Source organism: Salvelinus namaycush, chromosome 24, assembly GCF_016432855.1.
Source record: "Salvelinus namaycush isolate Seneca chromosome 24, SaNama_1.0, whole genome shotgun sequence".
Lineage (NCBI taxonomy): Eukaryota > Metazoa > Chordata > Actinopteri > Salmoniformes > Salmonidae > Salvelinus > Salvelinus namaycush.
In genome coordinates this window covers 10,174,826-10,197,662 of record NC_052330.1, presented here as the reverse complement: position 1 = coordinate 10,197,662, position 22,837 = coordinate 10,174,826, and the positions used below count along the sequence as shown (strand labels likewise).

Here is a 22,837-nt window from a genome sequence, read left to right as displayed (position 1 = left end):
TACTGGTGTCCCCCAGGGCTCGATTCTATGCCCTCTCCTCTTCTCTCTATACACCAAGTCACTCAGCTCCATCATATCCTCACGTGGTCTCTTCTATCATTGCTATGCGGATGACACTCAACTACTTTTCTCCTTCCCCCATTCTGATACCCAGGTGGCGACATGCATCTCTGTGTGCCTGGCAGATATCTCAACTTGGATGTCGGCCCACCACCTCAAGCGCAACCTTGACAAGACGGAACTGCTCTTTCTGCCCGCTCAAAGACATCTCTGTCACGGTTGACAACTCCACAGTGTTGCCCTCCCAGAGTGCAAAGAACCTTGGTGTGATCCTGGACAACAACCTGTCGTTCTCTGCAAACATCAAAGCATCCGTAGAGTATGACACTACCTCACAGAGGAAGCTGCGCAGGTCCTAATCAGTCCTGTTCTGTCTGGACTACTGCAACTCGCTGTTGGCTGGGCTCCCCGCTTGTGCCATCAAACCCCTGCAACTTATCCAGCAGTCCGCCTGGTTTTCAACCTTCCCAAGTTCTCTCATTTCATCCCACTCCTCCGCACACTCCACTGGCTTCCAGTCGAAGCTCGCATCCACTACAAGACCATGGTACTTGCATATGGAGCACCTAGCTATCTTAACATGAATGCACTAACTGTAAGTCGCTCTGGATAAGAGCATCTGCTAAATGACTAAAGTGTAAAAAAGATGAATGTACCCCAGCAGCAACTTTAATTCCACTAGGAGGTATGAAAACTAGGAGGTATGAAACTAGCAAAACCCTAATGTCCTTCAGTAGAGAGCTATATGATGATATTGCTACTGGCAAAACATCTCCTGATCAAAACATCTGATCTCGGATATCAGCCTAAGGTGGCAGCTAATGCTAATCAGTGTAGTTGCATCAGCTTTCAGCGAAGGTTGACATCACTGACACTGTTCTTGCTAGGAATGACAAGCTTGCTTCGCCTTACATTACGTCACGGATAGAATAAGACACGTTTCAACATGGAACTCATCATCAGTGATTATGTTGTCACCCACAATGGTGCATTATTAACGTAGATTAATTTAGCTTTATCTCTATGCTTATCAATTGGACTCATATTTATGTGTTTGAGTGGTTGTGTGTTTCTCTCATTGATTCGGACAAGTATCCCCGTAATGCAGTTCTTATTAATCAGTTAAGATGCAGATTTATATAGTAAGTGCTGTGTATTTATAAGGCCAAGCTTAGAAATCAGCCCACAAATGCTATTAGATTATCAGACGTGGAAAGCGCTGTATCTATAATCCGTAAACAGCTGTCTATGCATTGACACAACAAGGGTTGGACTTGTTGTTTATTTCAAAGATCGGACAGGAAACAATAGTGTAGTATCTTTCATCGTGGCTTTGGTAGAGAGAATCCATTGGCCACATCAACACACTCGTATGAAGTGACTGAACTGTGGATGATTTTTATTAGTGTCACAATTATGTGTGCCCGTGTTGTCAGTGTCACTTCAATTAGGGGTGGGTGGTTTCATGACTGGAAAAGGAGAATACCAAACGTAGCCTGTTGATTTGTGAATCCGGTAATAATAACGAAATAAGCCTATATGAGCGTAAGGTACAACAAATGTAAGTGTTACATCCTCCCTTAACAATGTTGTTTAGTCTGAACATAAATGGTCCATTTCCCAGAACTGTGTCCTGCTCAGAATTTCAAGTAGCTATGTGTGTGTCCATGCAGTATCCACTTGGAGTATGTGTAGGCTTTGGTCACTTGTGCCTGTCACACTCAATCACTCACGCTTTCCATTTGTGATAGATTAAATGCTAGAAGTGCTCTCATTCTCTGAATTGAGAACCACCTTAATTGTCCTAACTTAATTGGATATGAAAGCTTTGTTTTTTTACAATTTTTTTTTTTGTTAAACTGTTGTCATTAATTGTTTTCCGCGTACAAATGTCTCCGAAGCGCATTGGCCTGAAGGTTGTCAAACTAATCCAGACAGAATTTGATAAGGGCTCTGCCATGTAGCCCACCGTCAGGAATGAAAATAGATTTTCATTTTAAGCCCGGAATTGTATCTACAAAATAGTTGTAATCCAATTCCATTCGAATTTCCTCCTGTATTTTTTTCATGAATGTATCTCATTAACTCTAACAGAAACATACGTATTCTTGAGGCGAGATGGGGATGATGTCTCAAGCAATACCTTCAAGCATTTGATACCAGGCTGCAGACCTGATAAAATAACCTTTTTAACTGGTGTCAACATCTATTGTGAAACCTCCTCTGCTAGTAAACCTATTGGTTTTCTTGTTGCGTTCCATATTACATTTCTTATAGTGCTCTTGATGGCATAATCCGGCTGTTGCATGTAAAGCATTGAGTGGATTAGTGTTATGTATGCCTGTGAGATTATTTAATGCTGCTGTTTTACCATATGGAAGAAGAAAACAACTGGTGAAAAGGTGACATTTTTCTGTGACTGACTCTTTCAGTCCTTTGTTCCATAATATTTGCCGCAATGAATGACACGCAACTTTTGACAGAACAACTCATAGTTCTATCCTAGTAATGTCCAGCCTTCTTTATCACCGTGTGGCTAATTTCAGGAATACTCTCAGCAGATCCAAACTATTCTGCTTCAGTTAATTTAGCAGATTTTCTTTCTAAATGCGTTTGAACCGGACTTAAATACCAGAAAATTGTTTCTGAACAGTAATTTTCCTGGGCACGATAGCATGGCTAAAGTGAGGGTGAAAGAGCTGTCAAACAGAGAGAGAGGAGCTGTAGGAGTGTTGAAGTGTTAAAGCCGGCGGCGTGGCCAGTGGGTGACAACGTGAGAGACAAGGACAGTTTGTCCTGCTCCTCTGGGACACTTTCTGTAGATGTTCCGTCTCCCTCCAACCTGATAGAAAGAGGGAGAGATTTGCAGAGGCACATGGAGAGGGGTGTGTGAGGTAGGGGGCTCACTGTCAAGAACAACAGGCAGTCCCAAAGGGTATGCCCCTAAAGCCCCCCCTACACTGACAGAGATTAGTTTTAGCCCCAGAGACCACTTCCTTCCTGCTACATACATCCAGCTTTCTGTTCCTAGATGTGTTTTACTTGCTGTTGGACATGATCTCTAGGGTAGTTTCATCCATCCACAACTTGTTAGCGATCTCTCCGATCACAGATGATGTTCTACGCACAATTTTCAGTGAAAATATCTAGCTGTGCGACCACAGTCTTTCCAACAGAAATAGTCAGTTTGCTCTGTTTGTTAAGATTATGGCAACCCGCTCTCTGAAAAACACTGACCATTGATTTTCCCTTTCTTAATATAAAAAAGGATTTGAGGGTCATAGAAATCAGCACTTATTTAAAACCTGCTGTGCTCCTGAAAGCTTTTTAAAAGAGGTGGGGGGGGGTGGGGGGGGGGGGGTGTAGTCTGTCTTTGGAAGATTTTAGTTGTCCTCTTGCCTCAGGGTGGTGAGTTAGTGAAATACACAAGAGTGGCCCCTCTAGTGACACAGATGCCAGCTTGTTGGTCTTCTCTCCCATGGTAGAAACTAGGCCATTGAATTGATCCTGAGGAATAATGGCTTGAGTGCTGGTTGAAGATGGGCTTTGCCCATGTTTTCAAGTCTGTGCCAGTCAGCCCATTGTATCAGTCTCCGTAAACACCTTCCGTTTGATCTGAGGATGGGTAAGATGGGAGTTGTCGTATTTGTCATTCCTTTCGCTGATAGGAAACGGTTGGTTATTATTCAGCTATTGACATAAAAGGGCTATGCTATTGTATGAATGAATGTACTAGGTTCAGTGTTGTATAGGGATATAAATATCCTTTGTACATCATATTCGCCCTGAAGGTTATAGGAGATATAGTACTTGGGTCAAGAGAATAATTATGTTGTTGAAATTGTACTATAGTATTACAGTGTACCACTACTGTAGGAAACACATTTTACTAAGTGCTGGGAGACTAGAGAGTAGAGGGAAGTATTAGGCTTTGTTTTTTGTGTGTGTTTTGCATTAGAAAGAGGATTATTGCATTTGAATTTATCAATAGCAAAATATTACAATATATCAAAGAGGGAACAGTATCAGTGTAGATATTTAGATTGTTTTCACTTTTATTATTTGGTACATCGTTTTTTTTTTAGCTGTTCACATTCGACAGTGCTTGCGTATGTCCCTATTTGTAATTAGTTTAGCAAATAACCCGTTGGGTACTAAGATATCATAGTTGTTTCTTTGTTTTATAATGAGGATCCACACCAAATGCTTTACAGAAGTTAATGGCTTTGAAGATTTAGAAGATATTGAAAGACCGCAGATGAATTTATGCTTGGAAAATCTCGTGGGACCATAGGGGGTATGGAACATAATTTAGTAGAACACCCAACATAATCATGATATTAGTGTGTGTAGAACCAGTGCACAAAGATATTATACGGTAATGGGAATATCGGTGTATTGAAATACAAGTCGCTATGAGTCTTTAGACACGAGTCTTTAGATGTCTTTTTGAATGTGTTTGTGATCAAATCATTGCTGTGACATGGCTGAATCTGGAAGACATCCACAGTAAATCTTGAAGTGTATGTTTTCATGTGTGATGGAACAGAATGTATGTGGCGTGGAGTGGACCACCATCTGGTCAACTAAAGTAATCATTATGGTCGAAGAAAGCATGGTTCCGCTGGGAGAGACTCACTTTCGCACTATGCCCTTTCAAGTCATGTGGTTTCCTGGTCAAAACTACAACAATCTCCCTTGTTTTGTTCATTTCTCTTTGTTTCTAATCTGTTTCCTAGGAGCTACAGAGGAACCAGAGGTGATCCCGGACCCGGCTAAGCAGACAGACAGGGTGGTGAAGATCGCTGGCATCAGTGCTGGGGTGCTGGTGTTTATCCTGCTGGTGCTGGTAGCCATTCTTCTGGTCAAGAAGAGGTGAGTGGAGCATCGTAAACAGGAAACGCTGTGTTACTGGCTATATGCGACACCATGAGCGCATCCTCTACTCCATCCCATGCCATCAGCATAACCATGACTTGCAGTGAAGGCTGGGTCATGACTATCAGTCAGCCTACAGTACACTAGGAGGAGGAGGAAGGAGGTGTGAGAGGAGGGAAGACACTTACAGTACTGTATGTTATTGTTTTTGTAGTGCCAAGACTATGTGTAATACTGTTTTACCAGGGTTTGGTAGAGAGTTGGATTGAGTTTCAAGGGGAAGCAGGCAGAGTACTGTACATGCAGCTGATATAGACGAGGACCCATAATGCCCGTCTCTCAGAGCAGCACAGAAGATTTATGAGCATATAGATTTCCCCAGGTTCTCTTAACATCTTCTGAGATTTTATATCTGAAGTGGCTGGTCTGAAAAGCCACGAGTTTTGAAGTGGATGTGTACTCACACAAGTGCATACCAGTGGTGTACAATGCGAACAGACAACACCCCCAGCTTTGCTGAAAAGTGGAATATTTATTTGAGGCCTTGGAGAGGTGTCTTCTAATGAATAGGTAGGTAGTATTCAGATGTGATTTACTGTGGGTCGTTAGCACTTCACTGCAGGTTGTTCAAGGGTTTCTGCTTTTATGCTGTCATTTACAAGAAGGTGGACAGCTTTTTGTTGAGGGTTGCATTCAGGATACATACTGTAACAACGATATTGAGCTGTGCTCAGTTTCTACTAGCCTCAAGGTCAATCATTTTGTCACCTGCTTTACCTCCTCATCCCACTCAGTAATTCTGGCGCTGCTTCATTCAACTAATTCAGAACACTGTTTATTGCATGGTTATTACACGAGATTGATTTACATTTCCTGGCCTTTATTCTGTGGTGTTTGGCAGTGTTGACCATCTGTGTTAAAGTCATTAATTGGCAAACTAACAGCCCCCAGTCATCACCAATAGACAGCCACTGATGCAGAGAGTGGGTTGAGCCTATATGAACTCCTGTGCTATCTAGTATTGACTGTTAGTGGAATTGATTAAGTCCAAACTCAACATGCTTTTACTATACTTTTGTGTTAGTGTTTTCCTACTTAGACAAGTTATGGAGGAGTAGACCGTATTTTGAAAGGTTATGGCCTGATATACAATCCCAAACTTCTGTTGTTGTCTAAATGCTACTTTTCTTTTTAGTCATGGAGGCTTTACTACGAAGAATTGGTCAGTCAGGTGTGTGTTTTTATTTGTTGATACAAATATGTACACACACACACACACACACACACACACACACACACACACACACACACACACACACACACACACACACACACACACACAGTTGGGGTCATGTTGGAGGAGGCAGGTTGCAGAGATCAGGAAGGATCTGGGGCCTTGAGAGAGTAAATTATGTCGTGCTGTAATTACTTTGTGAACCTCCTATTGATTTCGTTCAGTTTTTCAGAAAAGGTTTTGTAATGAACACTGGCCTACTGAACTGTCCCCAGCACCTGTGATGAATGGTTTGGAAAGCCCACATGTTCTATTATTCTCCAAAGAAATTGAGATTGTTTTAAAGGGAAAATATCGATTACACCCGTCTATCCCCAGTCGGAGCACATCTCTACATGCTGAACAGGTTTAGCAGGAACGATATGCGCAGAGGAGCCGTTACCCTGCACACCCTCTCTCTCTCTCGCTCTCTCTCTCTCTCTCTCTCTCTCTTTCCATGACATATGGCACCATCATGTGGACATTTAACAGAATGACAGTTTTCACCCTCCTCTTAGAAGTCAATTACCATGTAAGAATATACATATTGATATCTCACATAATTAACACAGATGATAACACCCATATAGTTCATGGGTCGTTGATGAATGATTTTTCAACTCGTGTTTTTTTTCAGGTTGACCTACACAGTATCTAATCATCCAGCTTAAACAAACACATGAACGTCACAATGAACTGGAATGACATTAGTGCCGATAATCCGGAGGGTACTGGAGAAGCAAATGAGGTTGATGAATGAGAGGTGTTCCTCTCATTCATACACTGAGTGTACAAAACATTAAGAACATGTTTTGCCCCCCGATTTGCCCTCAGAACAGCCTCAATTCGTTGGGGCATGGACTCTACAAAGTGTCGAAAGCGTGCCACAGGGATGCTGGTCCATGTTGACTCCAATGCTTCCCACAGTTGTGTCAAGTTGGCTGGATGTCCTTTGAACCCCGTTCAAAGGCACTTAAATCTTATGTCGCGCCCATTCACCCTCTGAATGGCACACATACACAATCCATGTCTCAATTGACTCAAGGCTTGAAAATACTTATTTAACCTGTCTCCTCCTCTTCATCTACACTGATTTGAAGTGGATTTAACAGGTGACATCAATAAGGGATCATAGCTTTCAACTGGATTCACCTGTTCAGTCGGTCATGGAACGAGCAGGTGTTCATAATGTTTTGTACACTGAGTGTACAGTGTATCTTTGTTTAAAGTGTTGGACAGTCAAGCAGTGCCTGTGACTACTGATGAGTGAGCCTTCCAAATGAATCGTAATTGGCAGAGCAGCCTCTGCGTCTCTCTAGATGTTCTGCCAATTAGGGCCTCGTTCCTAACGACCTATGCTCATTTACAGCTGTCTCCCTTCTAATTTCCCCTGCCATCCCCCTGCCATCCCCCTCTATAACCTTTCAACTTCAGAGAAATCTCATTCTGCCACACCCTCCTGCACCACAGGTCATTCCTTTAGCTTCCTTATTTATTCCCCCTTTCCCTTCCTTCTCCCCTCACTCTTTTTCTCCTCCATTTTCTTCACTGGGTGTTTAAGATTTAGTGAAGCTGGTCCAGGCTTGCTTCGTGGAGATAAGAGAAGGTCACGACCAGAGTATTTTTTTCCCTCTGGTCGTGAGTGACAGACGTGGGTTGAGTGACAATAACAACGTTTCCTTTTCTCTGATATTATAAGAAAGTGACTTCGTCATTGCTCTTTTGATTCAAGAGTGACTTTTGAATTATGCTACAGTAAGTCTGGCATATACAAACGTCTTTGTTCAGTATTACAAACAATTGGTTTGTGTTGGTTTGGTGTTGGTGTACTTTTGTCGTGGTTGCATAGTAGTTCAATGTTTTGTAATAGATCTAGCTAATCTATTCCCTGTGGTTTAGAATATTTTTCAGAGAGATGGGAAGGGGTTCATTTCATTGAATAGTTTTCATATAAGTCATTGGCATTAATTGCAGTGCCTGCTTTTCAGTTTTTGGATGGCTTCCTGGTTTGTAATTTCAGCCTTAAAAAGGACTGGTGTTTAGAGCAATGGGGGTACATTGAGTGCTAATGAGCCATAAACTCCTAATCCCATTGGCATGGATTAAAAGTACTGATGGTAATTGAATTCTGAAGTATGACTAATGTCCCTTTGTCCCAAAAGTAAAGAGAACGCCTGTGAAAATCAATATAAAGAGAGAAATGCATTTGTTTTGGAACTAGTTAGCTTAACCTGTTGTGGATGTCTTGAATGTACACTGAACAAAAATAAAAATGCAACATGTAAAGTGTTCGTTTCATGAGATGAATTTCAGAAAGTTTCCATACGCACATAAAGCTTATTTCTCTCAAATTTTGTGCACAAATTTGTTTACATCCCTGTTAGTGAGCTTTTCTCCTTTGCCAAGATAATCCATCCACCTGACAGGTGCGGCATATCAAGAAGCTGATTAAACAGCATGATCATTACACTTGATAATAAAAGGCCACTAATAAAATGTGCAGTTTTGTCACACAACACAATTCCACAGATGTCTCAAGTTTTGAGGGAGCGTGCAATTGGCATACTGACTGCAGGAATGTCCACCAGAGCTGTTGCCAGAAGCCGCCTCCAACATTGTTTTGGAGAATTTGTCAGTACGTCCAAGCGGCCTCACAAACGCAGACCACGTGTATGGCGTCGTGTGGGCGAACCGTTTGCTGATGTCAACGTTGTGAACACAGTGCCTTCAGCATGAAAATGCATGGCCCCATGCCGCAAGGATCTGTACACAATTCCTGGAAGTTGAAAATGTCCCAGTTTTTCCAAGGCCTGCATCCTCACCAGAAATATCACCATCGAGCATGTTTGGGATGCTCCGAATCGACGTGTGCGAAAGCGTGTTCCAGTTCCTGCCAATATCCAGCGACTTCGAACAGCGATTGAAGAGGAGTGGGGCAAAATTTCACAGGCCACAATCAACAGCCTGATCAACTCTATACAAAGGTGATGTGTCACGCTGCATGAGGCAAATGGTGGTTACCAGATACTGACTGGTTTTCTGATCCACCCCCCCTACTTTAAAAATTAATTAATTAATAAGGTATCAACAGATACAAATCCATAGATTAGGGCCAAATTAATTTCAATCAGTTGGCTGATTTCCTTTTATGAACTGTAACTCAGTCAGATATTTGAAATTGTTGCATGATGCGTTTAGATTTTTGTTCAGTGTAGTTGATGGTTGCTGTTGGTGCTATAGTAAACCAGGTTTAGTTGTCAGCTAGACATCCTCTCAGTCCGTCAGATATAATGAGAAAGGTGTCTTTTTCTCACACCCAGTGAGCCTGTATTTCTGAATCTCTCTTCCTCTTGTTAGTTGCAATGACTTGATTTCTATTCCAAAATCAGGTGACCAGTAGAGTAGAACTCAATGATATACAAAGCAATAGAAGGTAATGAAGTGGATATTGGAATCTTGTAATTGCTTTGCGCAGAAACAATCAAGGTTGAAGCCAAAACGTAAATGCCGTGGCAGGATTTGTATGCTTCTTTTGTTTTCATGAATGGTTTCTTGAATGGTCATGCCATGTGTGAAGGGAAGTTGTGAATTGATATCTGATGATTACATTACAAACACTAGTTGCTGGGGAGATGAACACTTATGGGCAAGACACAATTCATTGATCTAATACAATAATGAATACGTGGTTCCCTTATTGAAATAAACTTAAAGAAGATACTGCATCTTTAAAATGGTGGTCCATGACGTTGCTTGTTTTCCAGGTAGCAAGCAGCTTGTTCTTTAGTTTGCTGCAATTTGTTTTGCAGCTGTGTATCTCCATTATGCTGATCAAGACATTACTTTTCATATGTAACACTGTAGCCTAAATCTAACGATGAGTCCATAACACCAACAGGCAGTCTTAAGACGGTCTGACTGTCCAAGTGAATGAGACAGTATTTTAATGCATGACATTAATGATTACACCCACAATTCCAAAATTCAACCAGAACAAAAAGATGAACTATTAACATGTTTGTAATGAAAATCATTTTCTTGCACACTATCTATCTTCAATTACACTGGAACATAAAACTGCATGAAGCTCAATTTGAAAGAATGCATGTAAAAAATGAAATTCAACATTAAGGAAGTTAATTCATAGAGATAAAATGTTGTACCTTTTTTTGTGCTTTTGTTAATCCGACTGATTCCCACTTTGCATTCACCAATATTTCTTTATCCTGCTGTCTCTGATTTGCGTACCAGGAGGAGCTACTATTCTTACTCATATTACCTGTAAGTAAACAGACAAACAACAACAAAACAGAAACAAACAAACCCCCAAAAATACAATGACTGCACTTGTCCTTGGTTAGTTATGTAGTGTTTTAAAGATGCAGTATCCTTTTTTCAAGTGAAAACGCATATCGCTCAGATCCAATTCCCATTGCCATTGACCAGCTCGAACATGCTTTCGAAACGCTCTCCAAACCAAAGTCATCATGACCCAAAAGCGGTGTTATTTGAAAAAAGAATGCTGCACTTTGTGTCCTGTGTTCAATCTGAGTGCATGTGGTTGTATGTCAATAACTCATGTATTTCATTCATCTTCTTCATCTCCTGGACCTCCTTTGTCCATTGAAAGGATATATGGGGTAATCTGTGTGCCTCTACATATTCACACTGCTCGTGTTGTATGTCTTTTATATCTCATAAGCCCTTTCCAATTGGTTGCTCTGATTGTTGGTGGCAGAGGGTTTCCTCTTTGAGCTGGTGTAGGTTCTTCTCCTGCTGTACAGTAGATAGTAGACAGCCATCTCCACACTGCGGTGCTTTCCACAAGGGCTGCAACGAGAGAGGAAAAAACTCCCCGATCTGTCGTCCTGATCTGCCGATGCGCTCACATGGTCTACCATTCGACATGCTTGCCATTTTACCCTCACCTCTGTGAGAGTGTGTTTAAGCTACACAGGCCTTGCATTTACCTTTCAACTCCTCTCATTTTTGTATTTCTCACAGTCATTTTTCATTTCACGCCAAGAAGTGACACCCAACCTCAAGTGAATTCAGGTGAATGAGCCTTTTCAGCATTTCAGAGATGATTCCCCCCGACACAGGATACATTTTTTTCTGTTTTTATTAAGGATTTTTTTCTCTCCATGAAATTGAACGATACTGTATCAGTTTCACAGTGAACATCTTATGCTGGCTTCGGATAGTCCCTTCAAGCGATTTTAGGACACCAAATTTGTTAGCGCTGGGGGACATTTTGACAATTATATCCTGTTAGGTTTGGAATAATTGAAAAACAGAAAGTTACCAATAATTACCTCAAATGTTAAATCAGTTTTTCCCAACGGGAAAGTGAGGTATCCTACAGTTTGCCTCTATCAAAGGTAATTAAAAGGCTCAAAATGGAAGCCGGATAATTTTCTCATGGCTCTTGATATAATTGACCACATGCTGTGCTTGCCTATTTTCGATTCACTTCCAATTTATGATGGCCAGAAATTAGTATATTCTGTCTGTAATTGTCATTTTACTAGAACAGTATGAAATTATAGTATTTGGTCTCTTTCTCCTGCTGTCCCATCTGTCTCTTCTCTAGTACAAAGAGTCCCTTCAATTTCACTAGAGTGGCTCCTTAAAACCCCATCTCAGTGCTTTCATCTAACTGCAATCTGAAAACTCCAATCAGAGGACAATTTATACTGCAACACCTTTCTTCAGGGTGCTCGCAAAGTGGAATAAGGAACTAGGAATAGAACAGAGTGGGTCTGTGTTTTCATCGCAGTGCTCCTTTTTACAATTCAAATGTAGTGAAACTCGTAATTGCCCTTGAAATGGAAACCTCCCAGTCTTGTAGGCGTTCAATCGGCTTTTCTCAGTCAGGGGCCAATGAGTAAGTCTGTACACAATCGATTTGGCATATCAACCGATTTGGCATATTAATCTTGCTAATATACTGTATTAACCCAATCAACTCCTGTCCAGGTGAAATGATCAATAGATCATCAACCAATCAGGGAGTCCCCATTTCTCAGGATGTGTATGTCAGAGCCCAGACTGGGGATGACATGCAGCAACCTCTCACCTTAGCATGAAGCATCTACCTGTCCCCCTCAAAGCAGAAGTTACTCCTGCATGATTTTGATTCCTTTTGGATTTCCCCTATATGTTTCCTACATTGTACTGAATGATACTTGACCCTAATAATAGAGTATTTGTGAGGTTAGCACCTATTATTGGATGAAAAATACTTTTTTTTAAAGGCCGTATGTGGAAGCCAAACCAATGGTCTGTTGTCATGGGGATGAGCTTTTCTCTTTCATCTCTTTCCCTTTAGTCTTTCCTGTTGTGTATGAATAATCGATGGCAATGTGTTTTTGTGGTATTTTAACCTGCTCGTCCGATCCTTCAGGAAACTGGCCAAGAAGCGCAAAGACGCCATCGGGAACACTCGGCAGGAGATGACCCACATGGTGAACGCCATGGACCGCAGTTATGCTGATCAGAGCACGCTCCACGCTGAGGATCCCATGGCCGTCACCTTTATGGACTCGCACAACTTCAGCAACAGATGTAAGCATAATGGTCCTAAGACAGTTCCCTGGGGAACACCACCCTCCACTGATACATGATACATGTGAGAAAGGCTCCTGACAGTTAGATAATCTAATGCCTTACAATGGGAAAGACCCTAACACCAAGAAGGGTCCATGAGACAGGCTCTGAAGAGAGGTGTTAAGTTGCCCTTTAACCTTACATATTTTTACTTTAAAATGCATAATAGGAAAATCCCAAGATATGAATGAATGCCTTTAATGATTTGAACTGTTGGCACAGGATATTTTGGTCGAATTTCTTCTAATCTTATGCTCTGTTCATCTTGCCCCTGGAATTGTATAATTCAGTTGTGTGATGCAGCTTACTCAAGCCTTCTGGAATGTATTTCATACACTTTTTTCCCTACAGTGCCTAATGATCCACTTGTGCCAACGGCAGTGTTAGGTGAGGCCCTGGTGCTATATCATCTACCTTGCCATGGCTTGTTGTGTTCCTCATGCATGTCGTTGTCACAGTCCTGTAGTCGTCCATTGTAAACCTGTAGTCTTCCATTGTAAACCTGTAGTCGTCCATTGATTGTCTCTGTGTTGAGTCTGGTTAGTCACGTACAACTCATTCTAGCCCTGAAAATATACAGTACCACAGTCAGAATGACTAGCCTCCACATTCACTTATCCAGTAAGGGGAATAAAATAGGAATTGTTTCCAGATTTTGGATTTCCCCTGGCTGCCAGTGTAAAACAGACTTGGCCCTCAGCCATGGTAGAGTGGAGACATGGCAGTCCTCCAGTGAACCGATGAACAATCCTTCAGCATTTAGGACCCACCTATGAGCCGTTAGAGTGGAGCTAAAGGTCCAAACCACATTCAGAGACTCACAGTCACTCCTGTATGCATTACAACTGTCGGCACGCTCCAAATCCTGCTCAGGGCATTGGTTTCAGAGATGAGGAGGGAAAACGAATTCAAACACAGGTGAAGATACACGATGGCTACATTCACCTGAGTCCTTACCTGAAGATCAACGTCCTGCATGACATGACACTTTTATAGAATGAAACCAGTCATCCTGTCACTGTGTGTAAGTCGTGCAGGCTTTGTGAGCGGGTGCCATTTTAAATCAACCTCAGCCCCTCTGGGACTTGTCTCTGTCTGTGTAGAGTAAAAAAAACACATCTGACAGTTTCTTTGTAATGGAGTTCAGCGTTCACTCGGGACATCAGGATGGAGAGTGTTAGACACTCGACACGAGCGGTGTAGTCCACACTGACAGAACGAGCAAGCCACCGCGGAGGGTCTTTACGGCTCACTGAAAACCTAAGTTTGATGGGGAATTAAAATGCCCCCTCAGGCCACAGTATTTGCTGTGAAAATGTGTTATTTTAGCTCTGTGTTCTCGCTGGGCTTGGTAATAGGAAGTGAAGGGTGCAGTTCAAGCCATGACTCAGTCTAGTATGTTAGGGCCGAATTAAGTAGTGCAAATTTGCAAATGAGTAGAAATGTCAGCTTAGATAGTCTCTACACTAGAGTGCAGCAGTCTCTCGCCAGCTTAGTGTCACTCCTCTTAGATCCCGCCCACTGCATTAGTGTGTCTGTCAGTCACCCAATAGCTTTCTAGAAAGCCGTGTGCAGATGTGTAAGAAAGTCAGTGTTGTATACGAAGTAGGTCCTTGGGTCAGTTGTCAGTCAACTGTGAATCCCTCGTCATTGTTAGGTGATCACCTCCATCACCCTCATCTTCCAGTATTGTGCTTGAAGTCATGTCACTTCATCATATAGTATATGTATTATATATGTACTACAACCTCTGTGTGCTTACTGTTGATTTAGTGAAAAGCTCATGTTGTTTTCTTTTCTTGCTGCCCTAATTGTAAAGTGCCAATTACCGGTAAGTGTGTGTGGAAATTCTAAAGTGTCCCAAATTGGTTAATGAAAAGAAATTGATTACCAGATCGCAAATACTGGATCTCAATGCTGTTGTGTCGTTGATTGAGCCATGAAATGTGTGTGCAGAGTGTGGGTGACAGTAACAGTAGCCGACTTCCCCTCCACTGACAGTAAATTGTGCAGGGTTCTTAAAACTGTAACTTAACATTCCCCTTAACCTGATATAGAGGCTGGCAGTAGCTCAGGGGCTAGCCAAGCAGAAAAGATATAGAGCTCACGGCTCAGTAGGTAATGTGATTGCCAGCAGGTCACTCCGGGCTTTAGAGGGGTGAAAATCCTGGCTGCAGATAACCTAGGACTCAACAGCCAGCCCCCCCCCCCCCCCCCCCCCCCCCCCACACACACATACACACATACACACATACACACAACCACATTCACACACGCAGACACACACACACACATCTCCACAGGCGAAATGGCTATGTTTCTCAGGGGTTGACATGGCTCAGATAAGACATTAAAGGGCGCATATGGTGCCTGTCAGTCCTGTGAGCCCAGTGTCTCTCCCCTGAGAGGCTCCTGCCCTCACACTGTCGTAACTGAGAGGCCCCTGCGTTTGCCTGTCTGTCTGCTGGGAAAGACAGGCACCACTCCTCAGCTTTATCAAGCCCTGTCTTGCCCACTCACCAAGCTGACGCAACATGTCAGTTACTGCCAGGTGCCTTGTGACTTACATCCTCCTCAGAGCTTAGCTGCTTTGTGAAGGCAGGAGCCATATTCTTTTTTGGCATAAAAAAACATAGTTTTGTAAACGTAATTCTGTAAGAGAAGAACACCCAGTCTGGTTATAATAGGGTATTAATCGTGATTTGACCCCAGGCCAGATTAGCCAAGGACAACTCCGCTCCACCATGTACTTCACATCAACGGAGTTGAGTGGAGAGGAGAGTGGACGGACTGGAGCTCCAACGTCACATAAAATTAAGTTTATTTTATTTTATTTTTTAAACGACGGATTTCAGCACCCCAAAAATAGCACGCAATTACATGAGACAATGTGCCATTGATGTGACGTACACCGTGGAGTTTAGTTTAACTTGGCTAAGGCCAGATATGTATTCTGTGAGTGATGGTGATGATGATCCTTCACAAGCCTGTGTAATCCTCACCAGCATGTGATTTCCTTGGACAGATGAGAACCACACTGCGGCTGCTGCTGCAGAGTCCAGTCGGCTGCTGGACGTGCCTCGGTACCACTGTGAGGGGACAGAGTCGCCCTACCAGACCGGTCAGCTGCACCCAGCCATCAGGGTGGCTGACCTGCTCCAACACATCAACCTGATGAAGACCTCCGACAGCTACGGCTTCAAGGAGGAATATGAGGTCAGACCCCCAAAGTCTACAGTACACTCATAACATAATTTATTTTTATTTATTTTTTATTTATTTTTTATTTCACCTTTATTTAACCAGGTAGACTAGTTGAGAGCAAGTTCTCATTGACAACTGCGACCTGGCCAAGATAAAGCAAAGCAGTTAGACACATACAACAACGCTGAGTTACACATGGAATAAACCAACATACAGTCAATAATACAGTAGAAAAAGTCTATATACAGTGTGTGCAAATTAGGTAAGATACGAGAGGTAAGGCAATAAATAGGCAATGCTGCATAACACAGATAACACAGGCCCTAAGACTCTGATCTATATGTATAACATAGCATATTTACGATGGCCCTAATGGGGCAAGTAGCTTTTAAAATGAAGCGACAGCTCACACGCATATTAGCTAAGTGTATGAGGTCGTCAGCCGTCTCACTATTCAAACAGTCAACCCACCTTCAAGTTCATTCAAATACAATCTGCTTCAAATCAAACATTTAACTCCATTTTTGGGAGGTTCTTCAAAGAGAAAATATCCCAACAGTGGAGAACAAGCAAAATACCCACTAAATGTCACATCCTGTTGAGGTTCTGTGTTGCTCACTGTGTTGACTTGATGGGGCAACCACAGCCCTGCAGAGAAAGAGTTTCCTGTCAGGGAGAGGTTTGCACTGCTGCAGTGGTTTAGAGATGTTCAGTTACATGCTCCGCAGCCTTCGAAAGTTCAATGAAGAAGAAAAATAAATGTTTCAGGCAAAGTAAAGTTGTCTTGTGTGAGTATGGCTCAGCGCCGATAGTCATCTCCCCATAGATTATTTCACAACTACGCTGTTGTTCATTCGACTGAATTTATGTATATGCAGCTCTAGGAAGTTTAAATGTGGTGTCCAGTTCCTGTTGTAATAATTATCTCTCAAACTTTTAGGTTTTAAACATCAAACCACATGCTGCAATGCCTCTTCAATGGACAGTTGAAGTCATTTCACTTTTTAAATTGGCCACATCAGGAAATGTGGTTCCCTTTTGTCTCAATTGTTCTCTGAGATGCACCAGGTCAGACATTGAAGCTTTGAAGTGATGGTCCTTGACATACAGTACAATCGAAAAGTCCATAGAAAACTGCCCTTTGATTATATTGCGGTGCCTTAACCACAGTCTAGTCTAGACAGTAGTGTTGTACACTCTAGCGAAATGTGTTTTCTTATCAGCCTCACTCACTCGGTTCCATTCTGTTTGGTATGCAGAGTTTTTTTGAAGGCCAGTCCGCTTCCTGGGACGTGGCAAAGAAAGACACTAACAGAACCAAGAACCGCTATGGAAACATCATTGCATGTAAGTCTTGTATTTAACTTCTAAAAAAGTTGCTAGATGTTGATGCCTCCTTTTGCCTAGTGTGTTTTTAGGAATGAGCTCATTTAAATATGGCTAACCGCAACATCGGTTATCATGTACCTAGCTGTCTTTTAATCCCGAGAAATATAGAAGAATCATCTTGATTTGACTTCCTGTTAATGAAACGCAACTAGTCATCCTGCTAACCCATGTTGTATTGCAGACGATCATTCTAGGGTGATCCTGCAACCAATGGAAGACGACCCTTCCTCTGACTACATCAACGCCAACTACATTGACGTAAGTGGCGCAGCCTCCTCCATTGGCGAACGTGTGCGACACAACCGTCCTTCTCTCGTATGTGAGGCCTTCTACGCATGTCTTTGTCAACAATATGAATACAGCTTTTATTTCCCTCCTTCAGTCAAAGTGCTTGTACTCACTGACATTGTTGTGCTTTCTTTCACTCTTGCCTATGATTTGGGCTGTAGATATGGCTGTACAGGGATGTAAGTATCACTGTAGGGGACCTCACCACACCTCATGTTTCCCACTCTCCCTCCTCCCTTGTTTCACCTCTGGTTACCTCTAATAACATCTGCATGGCAGCTGTACGAGATGTTAGACCTCCTTTCGTCTCCCCCCTTTTTGATTTGATCCCACCATGCTGTTGTTCATCCGCTTCTCTCATTTCACATGTCCTCATGCCCGACGTGTACATCCCTGATCCGTGTGCTACTGTTCTCGATAGGAATATATGCAAGATGGTGGCCACCATTTGTTTTCCTTTGTTGCCTCCCCGCCTGTGCCTGTACCCAGCCAGATCCAATCTTGATGGGGATCATTTAGGGTGTTAAACCTGCTGACTCTATGAAGCAACTTGCTAATAAGTAGCCAACTACAATAATGTATTATTCCTACGAAGTAATCACTAATGTGAAATTCTTGGCAATAAAACACACCAGAGTTGAGCTTTACAGAGAATAAACGTCCGTTTAATTGACAGATACTCAAAGCACAAGTAGGAAACGTGCTCTTATTGAAGGTGTATTTCAGTAAATGAATTAATGCACGAGAACAGCTCTGTGCATATTAGTGCATAAAGCCATTGACTCTCATGACGATATATCACATACCCACCTAGCTGGGGTCGAGGCACGGTATGCTGTGTAGTAGTCTGCTGTTGTTGCAACACCAAAATAAAAGTCTTAACCGAATGATCTTAACATATTGTGTGTGTTGCACTTTTCAGGGTTACCAGAGGCCAAGTCACTACATTGCAACCCAAGGTGAGACAAAGTTCTGCCTTAACCTCTAAAGAAGATTTGATGCTCATATTGTATTTTCAGCATTGAGCAATTGATCTTATAAAGAGTTATCAGATTGTATTGTATTTAGTTCAGAGATTGATTGATCGATTGTTGTCCTCTCCAGGGCCTGTCCATGAGACAGTCTATGATTTCTGGAGGATGGTCTGGCAAGAGCAGTCTGCCTGTATCGTCATGGTCACCAACCTAGTGGAAGTTGGACGGGTAGGTCATAATATCATATTGCTGTCAGACCCCAAACCACAGGAGGCCAACGTAGGCGTCGGATCAGTCTTCAGATATTGATCTGGCATACTGTATATCTGGGCACCTATTGTGTGCAAGTATGTGTAGTATTTAAAGACGTCTTTTGTTTTAAATGAATGAAATGCTTATTTTCTTGTAGGTGAAGTGTTACAAGTACTGGCCCGATGATGCTGAGGTCTATGGTGATTTCAAAGTGACATTTGTGGAGGTGGAGCCCCTTGCTGAATATGTGGTCAGAACGTTCACCTTGGAGAGGGTGAGTCAGTCATATTCAACAGTTTGGTCAATAACAGCTAAAGGGGCAATCTGGGATTCACCGCTTTGTTATTGCTTGAATCCAAGATTGCCCCTTAAAATCAACACACGTTGCAAATGTGGAAGTCATACTGAACCCAGACCAGTTGTTACCTAATAACCTGTATGCTCTCTGTCATCAGAGAGGCTTTAACGAGCTGCGGGAGGTGAAGCAGTTTCATTTCACCGGCTGGCCTGACCACGGAGTGCCCTACCACGCTACAGGCCTCCTCTCCTTCATCCGCCGGGTCAAAATGTCCAACCCCCCCAGCGCTGGGCCCATCGTGGTGCACTGCAGGTAAGCCCCTAACGCGACACTTCCTCTACGCCAGACCGCCTGAGAAAACAGGTGCATCCGATTTACTTTTCTTTGATCTCTCATGCGACACTGTCATATGACTACGAAATGAGAGCACCTGAATTAACTAGCACGCTTCAATGTCAGCCACTGCTAAGCTAGCTAAGATATCGCCGTGGCCCCTTGGCAGGATGTGGTTGTTGTGGATTTTGATGCACACACTTTTAAATGTAATCTCGTGCACAAGGTATCACATTGTTGTGTGTACTGCACAACGGCTGGATATGTAGGCTGTTGCAGAGCGGTGCTACGCAGCCCCGTGCTCACCTCCCTGTCCTCTCGCTGCCCTCTCACCTTGGTCAGCGCCGGAGCCGGACGCACAGGCTGCTACATCGTCATCGACATCATGCTGGACATGGCGGAGAGGGAGGGCGTGGTGGACATCTACAACTGCGTGAAGGCCCTGCGCTCCAGACGCATCAACATGGTACAGACTGAGGTGACTACTAGATCCACCCCCCACCGCCACACACCTCGCCAATTAACATTAACACCATTCGCCATTGCTGTACGTCTGTTCATTTCATGCTACTGTATGCATGGACTGTCTGGAGAAGCAGTGCCTTCCCCTTGCTGAGTGTGTGTCTGTGGTCCGGCCACAGGAGCAGTACATCTTTATCCATGACGCCATCCTAGAGGCCTGTCTGTGTGGCGAGACGGCCATCCCCGCCTGCGAGTACAAAGCAGCTCACTACGACATGATCAGGATAGACTCACAGAGCAACTCCTCACACCTCAAAGACGAATTCCAGGTACTGGAAGCCTTTCTGGAGCCCTTTCATATTTATGGTGGCACGATCCGTGTTTCAGTCCTCAGTCTTTTATAGCCTGACGTTAATCATGTGTCGTACAACACTAAAAGACAACAATAAAAATATGGAAATAGATCATGGGTGCATCTCAAATGGCACTTTATTCCCTTTGAGTGCACTACTTGGAATAGGGTGCCATTTGAGATGCGTCCAATGTCTTCTAACAAACGATGTTCCCTGTCATTTTTGGGGTTTCATGTTATTTGTGTTGTTTGCAGACCCTGAACTCGGTGACCCCTCAGCCGCAGCCAGAGGACTGCAGCATCGCCCTGCTCCCCAGGAACCACGAGAAGAACCGCTTCATGGACATGCTGCCTCCAGACCGCTGTCTGCCCTTTCTGATCACCATTGACGGGGAGAGCAGCAACTACATCAACGCTGCCCTCATGGATGTAAGTGTCCTCTCCCCTCGTGCACACGTAAACACACACACACACAGTATACACATGCACGTACGCACGCAAACACATATGCAAGCACGCACAAATACACAGACATACACAATCCCTCGGCTTTACTAAGTGCACTGGACGTTATCTGAATGTGTAGTAGAGACAGAAAGCTAGAGACAAATCCAGGTGTATACTTCTGTTTTGTGTACTCTTTTGGAAAATGTAGAAGGACTGATATTCATTGTATTTTTAACATGTGCTCAACAGTTTCTGTTCTTTTTGGGCAATCCTTCAATTATTTTCTCATAGTGCAAGTAGTGATGTCGTTGAAAATATCAAATAAAAATTTGCTCAAATTAATTGAATTTTTTGGAGAAAGTTTTGGTCATCTATCTTTTCAACAATGTAATTTGTTGACATTATTCTTCAAGATGGCTATTGATGTGGTCCTAAATTACACTTGAGCTTTTAAACATTTTGGGTTTTCAAATAAAACAAAAGTCCCCCAAAAAGTTTGACCCGTTTGATAAAAGGGCGAGGTAAGTGAAACAAGTGCAGTGCATAACCACATGTTATTTTATTATTAATTCTACCAATAATCCAGCTGGTAACTTCTACTACAGTATCCACATAATACAACAGAATGCCTCACTATTTGACCTCTTGGATCAGGATTCTCTAAGTTTGATATCAGGATCTGTGGCAGAAAGTGAATCCATCTCCTGGGAGTCATCTTGTCATAGCTGTGTAATTGAGAAAAGGGTCAGCTATAGCCTTTTTTTTGCAATATATTGCATATGGCAAAGAGAATGTGGTTGGTGACCATACTAAACATGACCCTGCTCTTTTTCTTCTGTATTGTACAGTGTATTTTATACAAAGAGGTTGAATTCAAATCCTCTTCTCAGTCCTCGCTAGAATTCCAATGGACCCTGAAACAGAACTCTCAAAAGAGACTCTTGCTAAATACTCTGAATGAGACAAACCGCGATGAATAAATAATAAACTATGTATTGACATGGATCCTCGGAGCTGACATAGATCCTGGGGGTATTGACATAGATCCTGGGGGTATTGACATATATCCTGGGGGTATTGACATAGATCCTGGGAGTATTGACATAGATCCTGGGGGTATTGACATAGATCCTGGGGGTATTGACATAGCTCCTGGGAGTATTGACATAGATCCTGGGAGTATTGACATAGATCCTGGGAGTATTGACATAGATCCTGGGAGTATTGACATAGATCCTGGGGGTATTGACATAGATCCTGGGGGTATTGACATAGATCCTGGGAGTATTGACATAGATCCTGGGAGTATTGACATAGATCCTGGGAGTATTGACATAGATCCTGGGAGTATTGACATAGATCCTGGGGGTATTGACATAGATCCTGGGGGTATTGACATAGATCCTGGGGGTATTGACATAGATCCTGGGAGTATTGACATAGATCCTGGGAGTATTGACATAGATCCTGGGGGTATTGACATAGATCCTGGGAGTATTGACATAGATCCTGGGGGTATTGACATAGATCCTGGGAGTATTGACATAGATCCTGGGGGTATTGACATAGATCCTGGGAGTATTGACATAGATCCTGGGAGATGGTATTTCATGTGCACAGAGAAGCAGAACTTTGCCAGATGATGATATTTTTTATTTGGAGGGTAATGTTAAATCACTTCCTCGTACGCTTCACAAACTTTTGGACTTTTTCTAACCAAGCCGTCAGAAGAATACCAGGTAATTTCTGAACTTTTCACTTCTGAATATTTAAATGCTTCTAACTATACTGGATTTGTTTCATGGCTTAATTTAGGTGTATGTCAGCAGAGCTTCATTTAATGTATATACTATTGCTAGAAGCATGCCCACCACATGGATTGCCCTGGTTTAAAAAAAAACACTTGTCATTCAAACATCAGAAATGTCTCCACATTCCTTGCATGTTCATATATGCACACATTGTTCATTCTGAGAGGGATCATATCTTCAGTATGTGTTCTCTGTAAATGTCTGCAG

General features: G+C 42.7%; 1 protein-coding gene across 1 annotated transcript in view; it reads left to right on the top strand.

The window, feature by feature from the left end:
• Window positions 1-22,837, top strand: part of LOC120019690 (receptor-type tyrosine-protein phosphatase kappa) — a 165,806-nt gene that overhangs the window by 140,011 nt on the left and 2,958 nt on the right. Inside the window, exons 14-25 of the mRNA XM_038963078.1 lie at window positions 4,800-4,935; window positions 12,618-12,778; window positions 15,846-16,036; window positions 17,284-17,371; window positions 17,595-17,671; window positions 18,624-18,660; window positions 18,806-18,903; window positions 19,085-19,201; window positions 19,383-19,537; window positions 19,901-20,036; window positions 20,200-20,349; window positions 20,628-20,801. Of these exons, the coding sequence (XP_038819006.1) occupies window positions 4,800-4,935; window positions 12,618-12,778; window positions 15,846-16,036; window positions 17,284-17,371; window positions 17,595-17,671; window positions 18,624-18,660; window positions 18,806-18,903; window positions 19,085-19,201; window positions 19,383-19,537; window positions 19,901-20,036; window positions 20,200-20,349; window positions 20,628-20,801 (1,520 nt within the window). The remainder of the gene's footprint in view (window positions 1-4,799; window positions 4,936-12,617; window positions 12,779-15,845; window positions 16,037-17,283; window positions 17,372-17,594; window positions 17,672-18,623; window positions 18,661-18,805; window positions 18,904-19,084; window positions 19,202-19,382; window positions 19,538-19,900; window positions 20,037-20,199; window positions 20,350-20,627; window positions 20,802-22,837) is intronic.